This window comes from Eleutherodactylus coqui, unplaced genomic scaffold (assembly GCF_035609145.1).
Source record: "Eleutherodactylus coqui strain aEleCoq1 unplaced genomic scaffold, aEleCoq1.hap1 HAP1_SCAFFOLD_135, whole genome shotgun sequence".
Lineage (NCBI taxonomy): Eukaryota > Metazoa > Chordata > Amphibia > Anura > Eleutherodactylidae > Eleutherodactylus > Eleutherodactylus coqui.
The window spans coordinates 140,762-161,668 of record NW_027101871.1 but is presented as its reverse complement, the minus strand read 5'-3'; the positions used below and the strand labels follow the sequence as shown (position 1 = coordinate 161,668).

Below are 20,907 nucleotides of genomic sequence, written 5' to 3'. Positions count from 1 at the left end.
CCTGCAGGTTGTGGCCACAGGAGAAAGCAGGAGGAGGAGAGAGCGCTGCCGGAAGAGATTCCAGGGATATAAGAGGCAGCGAGAGCGCCTGCAGTCACAAACAGGGACAGCGCCCGCCGCAAGAGACAGTCACCCTGCTGTGGATACAGACCGCACGTCTTCTCTTCGGCCGTCTCGCAGGTGAGTGTCCGTATACAGGATGGAGTGCGGTCTCTGATCACTAGGCGGTGTGACACCCCCCCCCCCCCGTGGTATTCTGGGGGTTGTAGTACCCCACGGGGGACCTGGGGGTGCAGGACGTCACCTGCACTCATCTTACTGTACCCCACACCTGCTGTCACAGGGACCAAAACACCGTCCGAGTGTGAGTGTCCGTGTAATGCAGTGTGATACAGTGAGTGTGTGCGTATAACACTGAGGCCTCATGTCCACGGGGAAAATCAGATCCGCTGCAGATTCTCCATGTAGAATCTGCAGCGGGTCCCTCCTGCCCCGCGGACATGAGCACTGAAAAGAAGAATTTAAAAGTATTTACCATCCGGCGCGGGCGGAGAACATCAGCTGTTCCTCACGGCCGGATCTTCATCTTCGGCCGGCGGATGAATTCCTGACGCCGGCGGCACGTCGCCGGCACGTCGCCGACGTGCCGCGCGCATGCGCCGGGCACATCCGCCGAGCCGAAGCAAGGAAGATGCGGCCGTGAGGAACAGCTGACCTTCCCCGCCCGCGCCGGATGGTAAATACTTTAAATTCCTATTTTAGGTCTCCCGCGGATCCGGACGGCTTCCATAGGCTTCAATAGAAGCCCGCGGGAACCGTCCCCGCGGGAGACCCGCACGAAAATGGAGCATGGTCCGGATTTTTCCATGCTCCATTTTTTTTTAAATCCCTTTTATTGACGATCCGCGGGTATTTATCTACCCGCGGGTGGTCAATGCATCCCTATGGGGTGCGGATCCGCACGCGGGAGATCCGCTGCGGATCCTAAATCATATTTTGCCCGTGGACATGAGCCCTGAGTGTGAGTGTCCGTGTAATGCAGTGAGTGTGAGTGTCCGTGTAATGCAGTAATACAGTGAGTATGAGCGTGTAACACTGAGTGTGAGTGTCCGTGTAATGCAGTAATACAGTGAGTGTAAGCGTCCATGTAATGCAGTGATATGGTGAGTATGAGCGTATAACACTGAGTGTGAGCGTCCGTGTAATGCAGTAATACAGTGAGTGTGAGCGTATAACACTGAGTGTGAGTGTCCGTGTAATGCAGTAATACAGTGAGTGTAAGCGTCCATGTAATGCAGTGATATGGTGAGTATGAGCGTGTAACACTGAGTGTGAGCGTCCGTGTAATGCAGTAATACAGTGAGTGTGAGCGTATAACACTGAGTGTGAGTGTCCGTGTAATGCAGTAATACAGTGAGTGTGAGCGTATAACACTGAGTGTGAGCGTCCGTGTAATGCAGTAATACAGTGAGTGTGAGTGTCCGTGTAATGCAATGATACAGTGAGTGTGAGCGTATATCGCTGAGTGTGAGTGTCCGTGTAATGCAGTGAAACAGTGAGTATGAGCGTGTAACACTGAGTGTGAGTGTCCGTGTAATGCAGTGATATGGTGAGTGTGAGCGTATAGCACTGAGTGTGAGTGTCCGTGTAATGCAGTGAGTATGAGCGTATAGCACTGAGTGTGAGTGTCCGTGTAATGCAGTAATACAGTGAGTATGAGCGTATAACACTGAGTGTGAGTGTCCGTGTAATGCAGTAATACAGTGAGTGTAAGCGTCCATGTAATGCAGTGATATGGTGAGTGTGAGCGTATAGCACTGAGTGTGAGTGTCCATGTAATGCAGTAATACAGTGAGTATGAGCGTATAACACTGAGTGTGAGTGTCCGTGTAATGCAGTGATATGGTGAGTGTGAGCGTATAGCACTGAGTGTGAGCGTCCGTGTAATGCAGTAATACAGTGAGTGTGAGTGTCCGTGTAATGCAATGATACAGTGAGTGTGAGCATATATCGCTGAGTGTGAGTGTCCATGTAATGCAGTGAAACAGTGAGTATGAGCGTGTAACACTGAGTGTGAGTGTCCGTGTAATGCAGTAATACAGTGAGTGTAAGCGTCCATGTAATGCAGTGATATGGTGAGTGTGAGCGTATAGCACTGAGTGTGAGTGTCCGTGTAATGCAGTAATACAGTGAGTATGAGCGTATAACACTGAGTGTGAGTGTCCGTGTAATGCAGTGATATGGTGAGTGTGAGCGTATAGCACTGAGTGTGAGTGTCCGTGTAATGCAGTAATACAGTGAGTATGAGCGTATAACACTGAGTGTGAGTGTCCGTGTAATGCAGTGATATGGTGAGTGTGAGCGTATAGCACTGAGTGTGAGCGTCCGTGTAATGCAGTAATACAGTGAGTGTGAGTGTCCGTGCAATGCAATGATACAGTGAGTGTGAGCGTATATCGCTGAGTGTGAGTGTCCGTGTAATGCAGTGAAACAGTGAGTATGAGCGTGTAACACTGAGTGTGAGCGTCCGTGTAATGCAGTAATACAGTGAGTGTAAGCGTCCATGTAATGCAGTGATATGGTGAGTATGAGCGTGTAACACTGAGTGTGAGTGTCCGTGTAATGCAGTAATACAGTGAGTGTAAGCGTCCATGTAATGCAGTGATATGGTGAGTATGAGCGTATAACACTGAGTGTGAGCGTCCGTGTAATGCAGTAATACAGTGAGTGTAAGCGTCCATGTAATGCAGTGATATGGTGAGTATGAGCGTATAACACTGAGTGTGAGCGTCCGTGTAATGCAGTAATACAGTGAGTGTGAGCGTATAACACTGAGTGTGAGTGTCCGTGTAATGCAGTAATACAGTGAGTGTAAGCGTCCATGTAATGCAGTGATATGGTGAGTATGAGCGTGTAACACTGAGTGTGAGCGTCCGTGTAATGCAGTAATACAGTGAGTGTGAGCGTATAACACTGAGTGTGAGTGTCCGTGTAATGCAGTAATACAGTGAGTGTGAGCGTATAACACTGAGTGTGAGCGTCCGTGTAATGCAGTAATACAGTGAGTGTGAGTGTCCGTGTAATGCAATGATACAGTGAGTGTGAGCGTATATCGCTGAGTGTGAGTGTCCGTGTAATGCAGTGAAACAGTGAGTATGACCGTGTAACACTGAGTGTGAGTGTCCGTGTAATGCAGTGATATGGTGAGTGTGAGCGTATAGCACTGAGTGTGAGTGTCCGTGTAATGCAGTGAGTATGAGCGTATAGCACTGAGTGTGAGTGTCCGTGTAATGCAGTAATACAGTGAGTATGAGCGTATAACACTGAGTGTGAGTGTCCGTGTAATGCAGTAATACAGTGAGTGTAAGCGTCCATGTAATGCAGTGATATGGTGAGTGTGAGCGTATAGCACTGAGTGTGAGTGTCCATGTAATGCAGTAATACAGTGAGTATGAGCGTATAACACTGAGTGTGAGTGTCCGTGTAATGCAGTGATATGGTGAGTGTGAGCGTATAGCACTGAGTGTGAGCGTCCGTGTAATGCAGTAATACAGTGAGTGTGAGTGTCCGTGTAATGCAATGATACAGTGAGTGTGAGCATATATCGCTGAGTGTGAGTGTCCATGTAATGCAGTGAAACAGTGAGTATGAGCGTGTAACACTGAGTGTGAGTGTCCGTGTAATGCAGTAATACAGTGAGTGTAAGCGTCCATGTAATGCAGTGATATGGTGAGTGTGAGCGTATAGCACTGAGTGTGAGTGTCCGTGTAATGCAGTAATACAGTGAGTATGAGCGTATAACACTGAGTGTGAGTGTCCGTGTAATGCAGTGATATGGTGAGTGTGAGCGTATAGCACTGAGTGTGAGTGTCCGTGTAATGCAGTAATACAGTGAGTATGAGCGTATAACACTGAGTGTGAGTGTCCGTGTAATGCAGTGATATGGTGAGTGTGAGCGTATAGCACTGAGTGTGAGCGTCCGTGTAATGCAGTAATACAGTGAGTGTGAGTGTCCGTGCAATGCAATGATACAGTGAGTGTGAGCGTATATCGCTGAGTGTGAGTGTCCGTGTAATGCAGTGAAACAGTGAGTATGAGCGTGTAACACTGAGTGTGAGCGTCCGTGTAATGCAGTAATACAGTGAGTGTAAGCGTCCATGTAATGCAGTGATATGGTGAGTGTGAGCGTATAGCACTGAGTGTGAGTGTCAGTGCTATACGCTCATACTCACTGCATTACACGGAGTGTGAGTGTCCGTGTAATGCAGTAATACAGTGAGTATGAGCATATAACACTGAGTGTGAGTGTCCGTGTAATGCAGTGATATGGTGAGTGTGAGCATATAGCACTGAGTGTGAGTGTCCGTGTAATGCAGTAATACAGTGAGTATGAGCGTATAACACTGAGTGTGAGTGTCCGTGTAATGCAGTGATATGGTGAGTGTGAGCGTATAGCACTGAGTGTGAGCGTCCGTGTAATGCAGTAATACAGTGAGTGTGAGTGTCCGTGTAATGCAATGATACAGTGAGTGTGAGCATATATCGCTGAGTGTGAGTGTCCATGTAATGCAGTGAAACAGTGAGTATGAGCGTGTAACACTGAGTGTGAGTGTCCGTGTAATGCAGTAATACAGTGAGTGTAAGCGTCCATGTAATGCAGTGATATGGTGAGTGTGAGCGTATAGCACTGAGTGTGAGTGTCCGTGTAATGCAGTAATACAGTGAGTATGAGCGTATAACACTGAGTGTGAGTGTCCGTGTAATGCAGTGATATGGTGAGTGTGAGCGTATAGCACTGAGTGTGAGCGTCCGTGTAATGCAGTAATACAGTGAGTGTGAGTGTCCGTGTAATGCAATGATACAGTGAGTGTGAGCGTATATCGCTGAGTGTGAGTGTCCGTGTAATGCAGTGAAACAGTGAGTATGAGCGTGTAACACTGAGTGTGAGCGTCCGTGTAATGCAGTAATACAGTGAGTGTAAGCGTCCATGTAATGCAGTGATATGGTGAGTGTGAGCGTATAGCACTGAGTGTGAGTGTCCGTGTAATGCAGTGAGTATGAGCGTATAGCACTGAGTGTGAGTGTCCGTGTAATGCAGTAATACAGTGAGTATGAGCATATAACACTGAGTGTGAGTGTCCGTGTAATGCAGTGATATGGTGAGTGTGAGCGTATAGCACTGAGTGTGAGCGTCCGTGTAATGCAGTAATACAGTGAGTATGAGCGTATAACACTGAGTGTGAGTGTCCGTGTAATGCAGTGATATGGTGAGTATGAGCGTATAACACTGAGTGCATTACACGGACACTCACACTCAGCGGTATACGCTCACACTCACCATATCACTGCATTACACGGACACTCACAGTGATATGGTGAGTGTGAGCGTGTACCACTGAGTGTGAGCGTCTGTGTGATACAGTGAGTATGAGCGTGTAACACTGAGTGTAAGCGTCCGTGTAATGCAGTGATATGGTGAGTATGAGCGTATAACACTGAGTGTGAGTGTCCGTGTAATGCAGTGATATGGTGAGTATGAGCGTATAACACTGAGTGTGAGTGTCCGTGTAATGCAGTAATACAGTGAGTATGAGCGTATAACACTGAGTGTGAGTGTCCGTGTAATGCAGTGATATGGTGAGTGTGAGTGTCCGTGTAATGCAGTAATACAGTGAGTATGAGCGTATAACACTGAGTGTGAGTGTCCGTGTAATGCAGTAATACAGTGAGTGTGAGCGTATAACACTGAGTGTGAGTGTCCGTGTAATGCAGTAATACAGTGAGTGTGAGCGTATAACACTGAGTGTGAGTGTCCGTGTAATGCAGTGATATGGTGAGTGTGAGCGTATAACACTGAGTGTGAGCGTCCGTGTAATGCAGTGATAGTGAGTGTGAGCGTATAACACTGAGTGTGAGCGTCCGTGTAATGCAGTGATAGTGAGTGTGAGCGTATAACACTGAGTGTGAGTGTCCGTGTAATGCAGTGATATGGTGAGTGTGAGCGTATAACACTGAGTGTGAGTGTCCGTGTAATGCAGTAATACAGTGAGTATGAGCGTATAACACTGAGTGTGAGTGTCCGTGTAATGCAGTGATATGGTGAGTGTGAGCGTATAACACTGAGTGTGAGTGTCCGTGTAATGCAGTAATACAGTGAGTATGAGCGTATAACACTGAGTGTCCGTGTAATGCAGTGATATGGTGAGTGTGAGCGTATAACACTGAGTGTGAGTGTCCGTGTAATGCAGTAATACAGTGAGTGTGAGCGTATAACACTGAGTGTGAGTGTCCGTGTGATACAGTGAGTGTGAGCGTATAACACTGAGTGTGAGTGTCCTTGTAATGCAGTGATATGGTGAGTGTGAGCGTATAACACTGAGTGTGAGTGTCCGTGTGATACAGTGAGTATGAGCGTATAACACTGAGTGTGAGTGTCCGTGTAATGCAGTGAGTATGAGCGTATAACACTGAGTGTGAGTGTCCGTGTAATGCAGTGATATGGTGAGTGTGAGCGTCCGTGTAATGCAGTAATACAGTGAGTGTGAGCGTATAACACTGAGTGTGAGTGTCCGTGTGATACAGTGAGTGTGAGCGTATAACACTGAGTGTGAGTGTCCGTGTAATGCAGTGATATGGTGAGTATGAGCGTATAACACTGAGTGTGAGTGTCCGTGTAATGCAGTGAGTATGAGTGTGTAACACTGAGTGTGAGTGTCCGTGTAATGCAGTAATACAGTGAGTATGAGCGTATAACACTGAGTGTGAGTGTCTGTGTAATGCAGTGAGTGTGAGCGTATAACACTGAGTGTGAGTGTCCGTGTTATGCAGTGACATGGTGAGTATGAGCGTATAAGCGTATAACACTGAGTGTGAGTGTCCGTGTAATGCAGTGAGTATGAGCGTGTAACACTGAGTGTGAGTGTCCGTGTAATGCAGTAATACAGTGAGTGTGAGCGTATAACACTGAGTGTGAGTGTCCGTGTAATGCAGTGATATGGTGAGTATGAGCGTATAACACTGAGTGTGAGTGTCCGTGTAATGCAGTGAGTGTGAGCGTATAACACTGAGTGTGAGTGTCCGTGTAATGCAGTAATACAGTGAGTATGAGCGTGTAACACTGAGTGTGAGTGTCCGTGTAATGCAGTGAGTGTGAGCGTATAACACTGAGTGTGAGTGTCCGTGTAATGCAGTGAGTGTGAGCATATAACACTGAGTGTGAGTGTCCGTGTAATGCAGTGAGTGTGAGTGTCCGTGTAATGCAGTGATACAGTGAGTGCCCCATGCAGTAGTGAACATGCACCCCCCTTGCTGAGGCATCTGTCTGCAGCGGTCACGCGTGTGTCATGTATTGGGGGCTGTACACTTGTAGAACAGAAAACACGGCGTTGCCCTGGAGGATACACGTGTGGCGTCCTCTGTGCCAGTCACACCCACCACACGTGTGGCCAGGCGTGGGGCGCGGCCGCTGATGACGGCTGTTTGCACTCTCACCGATTGTTTCCAAAATTACCTAAATAATTTCGAAAGTGTTTATAAAAAGTGAACGTCGTGGAGCCCCCGCCCCCAACGCACGGCGCCGCGCAAAAGGACTCCCCTCCAGATGGGCTCCGGCACACACTGGCCTCACTGAGGTCGGTGTACATAATAGATGGGGTGCACTGCGGTTGGGGTACAGTGCCTTTGGGGTACACTGCGGTTGGGGTACACTGCGGTTGGGGTACAGTGCAGTTGGGGTACACTGCGGTTGGGTTGCACAGGGTTGGGGTACACTGCGATTGGGGTACAGTGCCTTTAGAGTACACTGCGGTTGGGTTGCACAGGGTTGGGGTACAGTGCCTTTAGAGTACACTCTGGTTGGGTTGCACTGCGGTTGGAGTACACTGCGGTTGGGGTACAGTGCCTTTGGGGTACACTGCAGTTGGGTTGCACAGGGTTGGGGTACACTGCGGTTGGGGTACAGTGCCTTTGGAGTACACTGCGGTTGGGGTACAGTGCCTTTGGAGTACACTGCGGTTGGGGTACAGTGCCTTTGGGGTACACTGCGGTTGGGGTACAGTGCCTTTGGAGTACACTGCGGTTGGGTTGCACAGGGTTGGGTTGCACTGCGGTTGGGGTACAGTGCCTTTGGAGTACACTGCGGTTGGGTTGCACAGGGTTGGGGTACACTGCGGTTGGGTTGCACAGGGTTGGGGTACACTGCGGTTGGGGTACAGTGCCTTTGGGGTACACTGCGGTTGGGTTGCACAGGGTTGGGGTACACTGCGGTTGGGGTAGAGAGCAGATAGTTATACAGATTGGTTGATTGGATTTGCTTTCGCTCTGCACGTGTCTGCTGTAGAGCCGTCATGGCGGTGTTAGAGATGCGGACCCTCAGCCAGCACAGAGGGGGAGGTTTGGGATTAATATCATGCTCACATTGGCTCTTACTGATTGTCACTAAGAAACAGGACCAACGAATCCTGACCCATTATATCACTTATAGGACTGTATTAGTATATAGGACAATGATGGGGTCTGTAGGACCGCAGGGGACAATGATGGGGTCTGTAGGACCGCAGGGGACAATGATGGGGTCTGTAGGACCGCAGGGGACAATGATGGGGTCTGTAGGACCGCAGGGGACAATGATGGGGTCTGTAGGACCGCAGGGGACCATGATGGGGTCTGTAGGACCGCAGGGGACCATGATGGTGTCTGTAGGACCGCAGGGGACCATGATGGGGTCTGGAGGACCGCAGGGGACCATGATGGGGTCTGGAGGACCGCAGGGGACCATGATGGGGTCTGGAGGACCGCAGGGGACAATGATGGGGTCTGGAGGACCGCAGGGGACAATGATGGGGTCTGGAGGACCGCAGGGGACCATGATGGGGTCTGGAGGACCGCAGGGGACCATGATGGGGTCTGGAGGACCGCAGGGGACCATGATGGGGTCTGGAGGACCGCAGGGGACCATGATGGGGTCTGGAGGACCGCAGGGGACCATGATGGGGTCTGGAGGACCGCAGGGGACCATGATGGGGTCTGGAGGACCGCAGGGGACCATGATGGGGTCTGGAGGACCGCAGGGGACCATGATGGGGTCTGGAGGACCGCAGGGGACCATGATGGGGTCTGGAGGACCGCAGGGGACCATGATGGGGTCTGGAGGACCGCAGGGGACCATGATGGGGTGTGTAGGACCGCATGGGAAAAAGATGGGTCTGTAGGACCGCAGTGGACAATGATGGGGTCTGTAGGACCTAGGGGACAATGATGGGGTCTGTAGGACCTAAGGGACAATGATGGGGTCTGTAGGACCTAAGGGACAATGATGGGGTCTGTAGGACCGCAGTTGACAATGATGGGGTCTATAGGACCGCAGTGGACAATGATGGGGTCTGTAGGACCGCAGTGGACAATGATGGGGTCTGTAGGACCGCACGGGACAATGATGGGGTCTGTAGGACCGCACGGGACAATGATGGGGTCTGTAGGACTGCACGGGACAATGATGGGGTCTGTAGGACCATAGGGGACCATGATTGGGTGTGTAGAACCACAGGGGACAATGATGGGGTCTGTAGGACCGTAAGGAACAATGATGGGATCTGGAGGACCGCAGTGGACAATGATGGGGTCTGTAGGACCATAAGGGACAATGATGGGGTATGTAGGACCGCAGGGGACCATGATGGGATCTGGAGGACTGCACGGGACCATGATGGGATCGGTGACTCGTGTGTTGTGATCTGTCTCTTCCTCATTCCTCTCATGTCCGTACATGTTGTGTCTGATCTTCCCACACGTGAGGTGAGTATTGGAACACGGAGCAGGCGTGTCCTGGCGCTCAGTGTGTTGTGTGTATACAGCACGGCGGACTGCTCTCTGGATTAACCACAAGAACAGACGCCATAAATCCCAGCCATTCGTCTCTCGCCGCAGACCTTCTATCCGTGCTGACCGCTCGCCTCTTCTTTCCAGGTGGCCAAATGGTGACGGAAGAGGGAAGCGAGTGGCTGCTCACACTCCTGCGGGAGGTCCAGCTGGAACAGTTCTACTCCAAGATGCGGGATGAACTCAATGTGACGCGGCCCACGCACTTCGACTATGTCAAAGAATGTGACCTGGATCACATCGGAATGGGGAGACCAGGTGAGAGCGGTGGGGCATGCTGGGGGTGGTAGTGCCCAGTGAGTATGAGATGTTGTCACATGTGATAGAGACATGGTTCATGCTGGGGGTTGTAGTTCTGTGTGGTCCTCACTGCTGTTCTGATTGGCGAGTGGCTTGTCTTGCAGCCATTACATAAGATTCCACGTCTTGTGTTTTTCCTATTACTGGTTGGCGTCCTCCATACTTTCTCACGTGTCGTGAGTCACAGGATGTGTCCTGCGTCTCTTTATTCCGCGTGGAATGAGGTCACTATTATTCCCCTTGGAATGAGGTGTGGAGATATGTCATCCTTCTGTCATTCCTGGAGCAGATTTACATTCTGTACATTATTGGTGGAGGTATGATCCTGTGAGCTCCTGTCTACCAGGACCCATACTACAACCTTGTCAACCCAGACCCCTTACAGATAGATCAGCTCCTGTCCACCATGTCCTTTACTGCAATCACCTCGGATAGATACATGATCTACAATCTCTCCTATCCTTCAAATCGCATGTGGATATACTAACATTATCTGTCCACCAGGACCCATAATAGATCATCTATCATCTCAGACCACATAGATACAACGTCTCCGTCCACCAGGACTAATACTACATCATGATCTCAAAGACCTTACAAAAAGATCAGCTTCTATCCCTCTAGTCACAGTTGCAATCAGTCTTATATACATTCTCCACCATTCCTGTCTATCTACTGCTAGTTTATCCTCCACCATCTCTTGTCCTTCTACTCCTGGTATCTTCTCCACCATCTCCTGTCCTTCTAGTCCTAGGTGTCTTCTCCCCCACCCCCCATCCTTCTGCTTCTGGTATCTTCTCATCCGTCTCCTGTCCTGGTATTTTCTCCCTCATTTCCCATACTTCTAGTCCTAGGTATCTTCTCTACCATCTCACGTCCTTCTAGTCCTAGGTATCTTCTCCTCCATCTGCCGTCCCTCTGGTTCTAAATATCTTCTCCTCCATCTCCTGTCCTTGTAGTTCTAGGTATCTTCTCCATCTCCCATCCTTCTAATCCTAGGTATCTTCTCCACCATCTCCCATCTTTCTGCTTCTGGTATCTTCTCCATCTTCCATCCCTCTAGTTCTAGGTATCTTAGACTCCATCTGCCGTCCCTCTAGTTATAGGTATCTTCTCCTACATCTCCTGTCCTTTTAGTTATAGGTATCTTCTCCTACATCTCCTGTCCTTTTAGTTATAGGTATCTTCTCCTACATCTCCTGTCCTTTTAGTTCTAGGTATCTTCTCCTCCAGCTCCTGTCCTTTTAGTTCTAGGTATCTTCTCCTCCAGCTCCTGTCCTTTTAGTTCTAGGTATCTTCTCCTCCAGCTCCTGTCCTTTTAGTTCTAGGTATCTTCTCCTCCAGCTCCTGTCCTTTTAGTTCTAGATATCTTCTCCTCCAGCTCCTGTCCTTTTAGTTCTAGATATCTTCTCCTCCAGCTCCTGTCCTTTTAGTTCTAGATATCTTCTCCTCCAGCTCCTGTCCTTTTAGTTCTAGATATCTTCTCCTCCAGCTCCTGTCCTTTTAGTTCTAGATATCTTCTCCTCCAGCTCCTGTCCTTTTAGTTCTAGATATCTTCTCCTCCAGCTCCTGTCCTTTTAGTTCTAGATATCTTCTCCTCCAGCTCCTGTCCTTTTAGTTCTAGATATCTTCTCCTCCAGCTCCTGTCCTTTTAGTTCTAGATATCTTCTCCTCCAGCTCCTGTCCTTTTAGTTCTAGATATCTTCTCCTCCAGCTCCTGTCCTTTTAGTCCTAGGTATCTTCTCCTCCAGCTCCTGTCCTTTTAGTCCTAGGTATCTTCTCCATGTCCCGTCCTTCTAGTCCTAGGTATCTTCTCCTCCAGCTCCTGTCCTTTTAGTCCTAGGTATCTTCTCCATGTCCCGTCCTTCTAGTCCTAGGTATCTTCTCCATGTCCCGTCCTTCTAGTCCTAGGTATCTTCTCCACTATCTCCCATCCTCCTGCTTCTGGTATCTTCTTCTCCATCTCATCTCCTGGTATTTTTCCCTCATTTTCTATACTTCTAGTCCTAGGTGTCTTCTCCATGTCCCATCCTTCTAGTCCTAGGTATCTTCTCCACCATCTCATGTCCTGTATTTTTTCCCCTCATTTTCTATACTTCTAGTCCTAGGTGTCTTCTCTAGCGTCTCATGTCCTTCTAGATCTGGGTATCTTCTCAACCATTGCATAAGCATTTTCTTCCTTTTCTCAGATTGGTTGTTGTTTTCGCCGCCATCTTGAATCTTCTTACCATTTTCATGTTTCTTCATTTCAGCACAGAGAAGACTATTTGAAGCGGTAAAGCGGAGAAAGGTTCCTGTGCGGCCTAGATCCTGGATGTTGGACAAGGTGAGAGCACCTGATAGAACGGTGTGCCCTCCTGGAGTGGAACGGCATCAGACTTATCATTTGGGTAGTCGGTGTAGTGCAGTGCCAGGTGGATGACTACTCTCTTTTGGGACTGACAAGACTTGAATTGGGCTGTTAGCGATGGTGTCCTCGTGTCTGCGGTCATAAAACCATTGTACAAAACTTTATGGGACAGCTGAGATTTCATGCTAACTGCTGGTCGTTGTTACCTATGGATTAAGGCATGGTCCTCGTAACTGTAAGGGGAGCTCCATCTAAATGTAGACAGCTCAGAAGCTGGTTTCTGTGTGTGTGCTCACGGGGACGGGGAGGAATGTAGGTGGAGCTTCCCTGTGAGGCCACCGCTGCAGGTAGTTGTGATCCCTCGGCTACCATTACTGCAGGCAACCTTTGTATCGCAATCTCCGGCGTTTGGAGCAGCATTTACACAAGTGATTCACACAGCGGGTGCGGTCCCGAAGTCAGTTCACTGCCTGTTTACTCATCATTAGCAAAATGTTAATTAGATGAAGCTTTATATTGATGGGACGTGGTGGAAGCATCAGGAATGGCTCCCAGATGGGGGAGGGCACCCTGATGGGGGAGGGCACCCTGATGGGGGAGGGCTCCCAGATGGGTGAGGGCACCCAGAGGTGGGGGGCTCCCAGAGATGGGGGAGGGCACCTAGCGGTGGGGGCTCCCAGATGGGGGAGGGCTCCCAGAGGTGGGTGGGCACCCAGAGGTGGGGGGCTCCCAGATGGGGGTGGGCACCCAGAGGTGGGGGGCTCCCAGATGGGGGAGGGCACCCAGAGGTGGGGGGCTCCCAGATGGGGGGGACTGGCTCGCCTTTTAGAAGTTTTCCTTGAGAATTTTCTCTCAGACCTTTCCATTCTCTCTGCTGAACTCTTGGCTGTGTAGGAGCCTCCGCCTCAGAGTCCATAGTGGAGAATATGTCTTTCTTGCACGATCGGACACCAACGCATCCCCCCCACGCTGGGAAAGTCCATCCGCCATGTTTGGGGATTGACTTGGTGTAGGATTTTGTGGATTTTCTCTCTTCTCTGGAACGTTCCATAATGCCAGTCCCTTGAGGTGGAGTTACCCCTCAGCCTCTGCTTTGTGGGTCTTCATCTATTAGTTGTTACTCACCTCCTACTTTTCCTTCCACAGATGTTCTCCAGGAACCCCGATGGTCCAGATTCTACCCCATACCCCGATACTTCACCATCACCTGCCGCCCCCCGGGGGGATCCGGACTGCTCCCTGAAATGTCTGATCTCTGAGCGCGACCTCAGCCTGTTTGAGCGCTTGGGAGATGGATGTTTTGGGGTGGTGAGGAGAGGAGAGTGGAGGATAGCTGGCGGGAGAGCGGTAGGTGATTGTTGCTCCTGGAGCATCATGGGATAGATCCCCGGTGTATCCGTCCGTGTAATCACATGCTGTGTCTCTACAGGTAAATGTGGCGGTGAAGTCCCTCCGCTCAGACGCCGGCTCTGACCCAGACGCACTCCTCGATTTCCTGCAGGAAGTGAATTCTATGTACGCCTTGGATCACCCGCACCTCATACGCCTGTACGGCGTTGTGCTGGCGCAGCCGCTGAAAATGGTGAGGAACCTTCTAGATGGTGATGGGGGCATTGTGTATCTCCGAGGTGAGGACAGTGACTATATCTGTTTTATGGTCGCTAGGTAACGGAGCTGGCGCCTCTGGGATCCCTGCATGACACCCTGCGCTCACATTATGGAGCCTTCTCTCTGCCGCTCTTATGGTCGTACGCCCTACAGATCGCCTCAGGGATGAGCTACCTGGAATCTCACAAGTTCATCCACCGGGACTTGGCGGCACGAAACATCCTTCTGAGCAGCGAGAAGGTGGTGAAGATCGGCGACTTTGGGCTGATGAGGTCATTGACCGGACACAAGGACCATTACATCATGTCCGCACACCGCAAGATCCCCTTTGCCTGGTGAGACTACATACAATGGCGGTGCGGTTTGTGGGACGCATGAAGTTCTGAGAGCCTCCTCATGACTTCCGTTATTCTTCAGGTGTTCTCCAGAAAGTCTGAAGATCGGCACCTTCTCGCACCCCTCCGACGTCTGGATGTTCGGCGTCACCATGTGGGAGATGTTCACCTACGGCCAGGAACCTTGGCTGGGACTAAATGGCCGACAGGTAGGTGACAAGTCCAACACCTGGGGGTGGGGAGCATGGGGTCCGCTGTAGCCCCCCCCATATATCCCTGCACTCTTTGGCGCTCTCTAGAAGTTTCTTTGTCTGTCATCAGATCTTAAACAAGATTGACCGTGAGGGGGAGCGGCTGGAGCGGCCAGACGACTGCCCACAGGGGGTCTACTCCATCATGATGAAGTGCTGGGCCCACAAACCTGACCATCGCCCCAACTTCAGCAGCCTGATGACCCTGATCCAAGAGGTGAGTGAGACCTCAACGTCTGACTCACACTGGCCCCGTCTTACCCATGTACCCCTTTCCTCTGCACCCCATTGTCCTCTGTGCCCCCTTATACTCACGGACGTGTTGTCTCCAACAGGTGAAGCTGGTGGAGGTGAGGGTTCAGCATGAGGTAACGGACCCCACCTTGCTGCATCTGGAGGCGAGGGATGTGGTCACTCTTATTGATGACGGGTAGGTCTCACCACTGGCTTGTTGGCATATTAGTGTAGATTTGGGGGGATTTTGGGGTTCCCCTCATCTTCTCACCCCATGACCCACTTTCTCTGTCACTTTTAGGCCTGACTTGCCGCTGTGGAGGGGACAAAGCCGCCGTACTCTGAAAGTTGGACAGTTTCCCTCATCATTGGTGAGCCCAGAGGATACAGCTCAAGCTCAGAGCTGCGTACAGATGACGAGCAGCCAAGTGAAGCCGAGTCTGGGGGACACAGAAACTGAGAGCGAGTAAGTATACGGAAAAGAAGTTTCGCCCAGTATATGGCCATCTCTGTGGTCAGGGGCTCCGCTCAGTATACGGCCATCTCTGTGGTCAGGGGCTCCGCTCAGTATACGGCCATCTCTGTGGTCAGGGGCTCCGCTCACTATACGGCCATCTCTGTGGTCAGGGGCTCCACTCACTATACGGCCATCTCTGTGGTCAGGGGCTCCGCTCACTATACGGCCATCTCTGCGGTCAGGGGCTCCGCTCACTATACGGCCATCTCTGCGGTTGGGGCTCCACCCATTACATGGTTTTCTCTGCAGTTGGGGGCTCCGCCCAGTATATAGCCATCTCTGCAGTTGGGGGGGCTCCACGCAGTATACGGCCATCTCTGCAGTTGGGGGCTCCGCCCAGTATACGGATATCTCTGCGGTTGGGGGCTCCACCCAGTATATGGACATCTCTGCAGTTGGGGGCTCCACCCAGTATACGGCAGTCGCTGCGGTTGGGGGCTCCGTCCAGTATACGGCAGTCTCTGTGGTTGGGGGCTCTGCCCAGTATACGGCCATCTCTGCGGTTGGGGGCTCCGCCCAGTATACGGTCATCTCTGCGGTTAGGGGCTCCGCTCAGTATATGGTCATCTCTGCGGTTAGGGGCTCCGCCCAGTATATGGACATCTCTGCAATTGGGGGCTCCACCCAGTATACGGCAGTCTCTGTGGTCTGGGGCTCCGCCCATCATACGGCTATCTCTGTGGTCTGGGGCTCTGCCCAGTATACGGCCATCTCTGCGGTTGGGGGCTCCGCCCAGTATACGGCCATCTCTGCGGTTGGGGGCTCCGTCCAGTATACGGATATCTCTGCGGTTGGGGGCTCCACCCAGTATATGGACATCTCTGCGGTTGGGGGCTCCACCCAGTATACGGCAGTCGCTGCGGTTGGGGGCTCCGTCCAGTATACGGCAGTCTCTGTGGTTGGGGGCTCTGCCCAGTATACGGCCATCTCTGCGGTTGGGGGCTCTGCCCAGTATACGGCCATCTCTGCGGTTGGGGGCTCCGCCCAGTATACGGCCATCTCTGCGGTCAGGGTACATTCATCACTTTGTGTTTCTTCTAGAAATCGAATCAGAGGGAAGGAGGCGGCGCGGAGAGGAGGTGGAGGCAAGTTACTGCGCATGCAAGGTGAGTGTTCTTCCGTATAGGACTGCTCTGCATGGCGGTGGCTCCTCCCACTGGACACCTCTGATATTCCCCTCTCTAATTTTTCTCTCTTCAGGGATCTCAAAAAGTCTCGAGTCGCTCTCGGACTTTGGTCCACAAAATGGTCGTCAGAACCACCTCGGACCCCGGAGCCGCGGGCGAGATCTGGAGAGTTCCCCACCTCAGGAGTCCTCCTCCCGAAGAATGAGTGACCTCCCTCCAAGGCGGTTCTTCCCCAATCTCCGCCCCCCAGTCCTGCCCAAACCAAAACTACCCGCCCCCAAGGAAAGGCTCCTTCCCCTGCCCAACACGGATTACCCCTCCCCACTAATCAGCCGAGCCAGCAAAGAGAAGTTCTCATCGTCTCCAGTCCTGACTGCCACTGGGGATCACCGGGGACCATCAGCACAGAAAGGAGGGCCTGCCGAGAGCGACCTCCAGAGGAAGGTCAAGGAGGTGAGAAACTTATAACAACCCCCATCATCGCACTCCCGTCACATGTCCATGATGCTTCCTGCAGTGAGTGGAGTATACGATGTGCTCCAGTCACCTCCAGAGCTGCGCTCGCCCTGGTTGTGTGACGTTTAGAGTTGAGCGCACATACTTTGCCGTGTTTGATGCCCGTTCGAGCATTAGCGTACTCGGTGGTGCTCGTTACTCGAACGAGCATCAAGCCGTGTTCGACCCCAGTTTTTGGCTCCTCCCCGCTGTGATGTGCCTGTTTTGGCCCCTCCCTGCCGCGACTCAGTGCGCGTCAATGGCAAATTTTTTGTTTGGCTGGCTGGGGAGAGAGAGACGAACCTAGGGGAAAAAAAAGCTGGGCTCCCGGCGTCCCACATACAGAAATGCTCCAGTCTCCCATTGTAGCCAATGGGGTTCGTTACTCTGGTAGAGCTCTCGAATTTTACGAAAAGCTCAACGCGAATAACGCGGACCCGAGCGTTCGGGCGCTCGCTCATCTCTAGTGACGTTTGCTGTCTCTTCTGTGCAGGTGGAAGACAGAGTTCATGGCGTGACGACAGAAGAGAGCCGCGAGGCTCTGCGCAGTTATGGCGGTGATGTGAGCCGGGCCGTGCAGGCTCTGAAGGTGAGTCGGCCTCCGTGGCGAGGGAGCGGGCAGCCGCCATCAGGGCTGGCAGTCTGACGTGTCGCTCTTTGTCCCCCACGCAGGTGGAGCAGCTGTACAACGTGAGCCGCCACAGTAAGGAGGAATGCCGCCGCATCCTGGACAAGTGTCAGTGGAGCCTGGAGGCGGCGTCCCGCTACGTCCTGCACCGAGCGCTGCACCCGCAGTGAGCCGCAGCCTTCTTCAGTGGACGGACGGAGTCCATGAGGACGCTGGGTGGCTCGTGAGGAGCCCGTGCTGCTGGACGCCCCCTTCTGGGGGTCGGATCTACTCATGTGGACACTAGGTGGAGCGCCAGATGTTCAACTAAGATGGCGCAGATGCCGTCTTACCGGCAAGCCATTTCACCAAAGTATTAACCTAGGAGTCAGACAGTGTTATCCGCGGGTCAGAGCCGCCATCTTGGAAGTGACATTACATTTTGCGGTGTATTCTAGCCACCGCGCATTACTGTGAATAGGATCTTCATAGAGTTGGACTTGCCAGAGGACTACAACTCCCAGCATGGACACAGAGCATTGCTGGCCGTTCTCGGCACAGAGCAGTATTATACATGTATGAAGGGTGTAATAAACATGTAATCACTCGCCTCGTCTTATAATCACTCACCGCTCGTCCTCTATCAGCTGTGCAGGAAGGGAAGACTTAAGAGGTGACTCTCAGGGCAACCCCACCTTAAAGGGGCACATTGCCAAGAATGCGGGAGCCTAACCCTGTAGTGTTGCCTGCTGTGCATGTGGGGTTGGATTACAAAATGCCTTAGGCTCATGGAAGTTTTCGCACCCCCAGAAGAACAGGATTGGGACAACAGAAAGAAGACGGGCGTCTGAGGGGGGGGGGGGGGGGGGCACAGAAGAGTCAAGGGGTGGGCAGAGGAGTCTGGAAGGGGGAGGGGTGGGCAGAGGAGTCTGGAAGGGGGGGACAGGAGTCTGGAAGAGGAGTGGGCAGAGGAGTCTGGAAGAGGGGTGGGCAGAGGAGTCTGGAAGGGGTGGGCAGAGGAGTCTGGAGGGGGGGACAGGAGTCTGGAAGGGGTGGGCAGAGGAGTCTGGAAGGGGTGGGCAGAGGAGTCTGGAGGGGTATCAGGTGAATCTGGACAGGACAATGAAAACGAGTCTGTGGAGGATTGGGGTAACAGAGAAGGCACAGAAGAGTCTGAAGGAAGAGACAGGAGTCTGGAGTGGGAAACAGAGGGATCTGCTGGGTGGAAAAGAGGAGTCTGGAGGGAGAGAACCACAGAAAAGTCGAGAGAGTGACTGAGGGGGAACAGGAGACACTGGAGCGAACAGGGGGGGTCTGGAGGGGACAGTGTTAACTAGAGGGGGGACAGGAGTCATAAGGAAGGAACAGAAGAGTCTGGAAGGGTGGGCAGAGGAGTCTAGAAGGGGTATCAGGAGAATCTGGACAGGACTATGGAAACAAGAGTCTGTGGAGGACTGGGGGAACAGAGTAAGGACAGAGGGGTCTGGAGTAGGGAACAGAGGGATTTGGAGGGAGGGACAGAGAAGTCTGGAGGGGGGAAAAAAAGGAGTCGGGGGGGGGGGGGGGCAGAGGAGTCTGGATGGGAAGGAGCAGTCAGGAGGGAGGGGGCAGAGAAGTCTGGAGGGGACTGGGGGAACAGGAGGAACAGAAGAGTCTGGAGGAGAGGGCAGAAGAGTCTTGAGGGTGGGGGACAGAGAAGTCCGGAGGAGGGGCAGAGGAGTCTGTGGGGGGGAACCACAGAAGAATCGAGAGAGGGACTGAGAGGGGACAGGAGAAACTGGTAGGAACAGAAGGGGTCTGGAGAAGACCGTGTTGTCTAGAGGGGGAACAGGAGTCAGGAGGCACAGAAGATTCTGGAAGGGGGGGCAGAGGAGTCTGGTAGGATGGGGGGCAGAGGAGTCTGGTAGGATGGGGGGGGGGCAGAGGAGTCTGGTAGGATGGGGGGGGGCAGAGGAGTCTGGTAGAGGGGGGCAGAGGAGTCTGGTAGGATGGGGGGGGGGGCAGAGGAGTCTAGTAGGATGGCGGGACAGAAGAGTCTGGTATGATGGGGGCACAGAGAAGTCTAGAGGGGGGGGCAGAGGATTTTGGAGGGGACTGGGAAAACAGGTAGAACAGAGGAGTTTGGAGGGGGGAGAACAAAAGAAGAGCTGAGATGGGGAACTGAGCAGGAACAGAAGGGGTCTAAAGGGGACCGTGCTGCCTAGAGTCTGCAGGTGGAATCCGAGGAGTCTGGAGGGGGACAGACATTTGGAGGGAATGACAGAGAAGTCTGAGGGGGGGGGGGGGCAGATGAGCCTGGAGGGGGGCAGAGGGGTCTGTTAGCACTGCTCCCCTCTCCCCGGTGGGCACACATGCAGCAGAGTTCAATAGGTGAAGTTGTGAGGTGTTCGGACATACAGGGTGGAGACCATGGGGGGGGAATACAGAGCTGCAGCTGCAACGATGGCCAGCAGATGGCTCTACACTACATGAGCAGTGTCCAGGAAAACAGGCAGGAAATGGCGCCCCCAGCAGTATATAGAAGAAGTACACCAAAGGTGTACTGCACTGTCTAGTCCAAGCAGATCTGCTACACTGTATAGCAAGAAGTATGTGACCCCCTCTATGTAGTGGGTGCAGTAGAACTCGACCTCGGAGTCCCTACCAAGTGGATAGTGTGGGTTCAGGTAACCCCAATAATGAAAAGATGGGGGTTGTAGTATCATTGGGATGGAGCTGAGCAAAAGGAGTCAGGTGGTGGAGGGGGACAAGTAGCTGGACCGTAGACCAGACCCCCTAAATACAGACTTCAAACTAGACCCCTAATAACTACAGACCCCCTAAATACAGGGACCATAGACTAGACCCCCTAATAACTACAGACCCCCTAAATACAGGGACCATAGACCAGACCCCCTAAATACAGGGACCATAGACTAGACCCCCTAATAACTACAGACCCCCTAAATACAGGGACCATAGACCAGACCCCCTAAATACAGGGACCATAGACCAGACCCCCTAAATACAGACTTCAAACTAGACCCCTAATAACTACAGACCCCCTAAATACAGGGACCATAGACCAGACCCCCTAAATACAGGGACCATAGACCAGACCCCCTAAATACAGACTTCAAACTAGACCCCTAATAACTACAGACCCCCTAAATACAGGGACCATAGACCAGACCCCCTAAATACAGGGACCATAGACCAGACCCCCTA

General features: G+C 52.1%; 3 protein-coding genes across 4 annotated transcripts in view; 1 reads left to right on the top strand and 2 right to left on the bottom strand.

The window, feature by feature from the left end:
- Nucleotides 1-593, bottom strand: part of LOC136592643 (asialoglycoprotein receptor 1-like) — an 84,832-nt gene extending 84,239 nt beyond the window's left edge. For both annotated transcript variants that reach the window (XM_066588630.1, XM_066588632.1), the window contains exon 1: nt 536-593. The gene's annotated coding sequence lies outside the window, so the exon portion shown is untranslated. The remainder of the gene's footprint in view (nt 1-535) is intronic.
- TNK1 (tyrosine kinase non receptor 1) lies at nt 42-18,308 on the top strand. The gene is made up of 14 exons (XM_066588629.1): nt 42-180; nt 9,964-10,134; nt 12,429-12,502; nt 13,673-13,873; nt 13,956-14,108; nt 14,192-14,469; nt 14,552-14,678; nt 14,791-14,937; nt 15,056-15,150; nt 15,256-15,420; nt 16,513-16,577; nt 16,672-17,051; nt 17,587-17,682; nt 17,766-18,308. Exons 2-14 carry the CDS (start codon nt 9,972-9,974, stop codon nt 17,889-17,891), a joined length of 2,070 nt encoding a protein of 689 aa, XP_066444726.1. The 5' UTR covers nt 42-180; nt 9,964-9,971; the 3' UTR covers nt 17,892-18,308.
- LOC136592638 (MAPK-interacting and spindle-stabilizing protein-like) lies at nt 8,477-9,166 on the bottom strand. The gene has a single exon (XM_066588623.1). It carries the CDS (start codon nt 9,164-9,166, stop codon nt 8,477-8,479), a length of 690 nt encoding a protein of 229 aa, XP_066444720.1.
- Nucleotides 18,309-20,907: the final 2,599 nt, after the last annotated feature.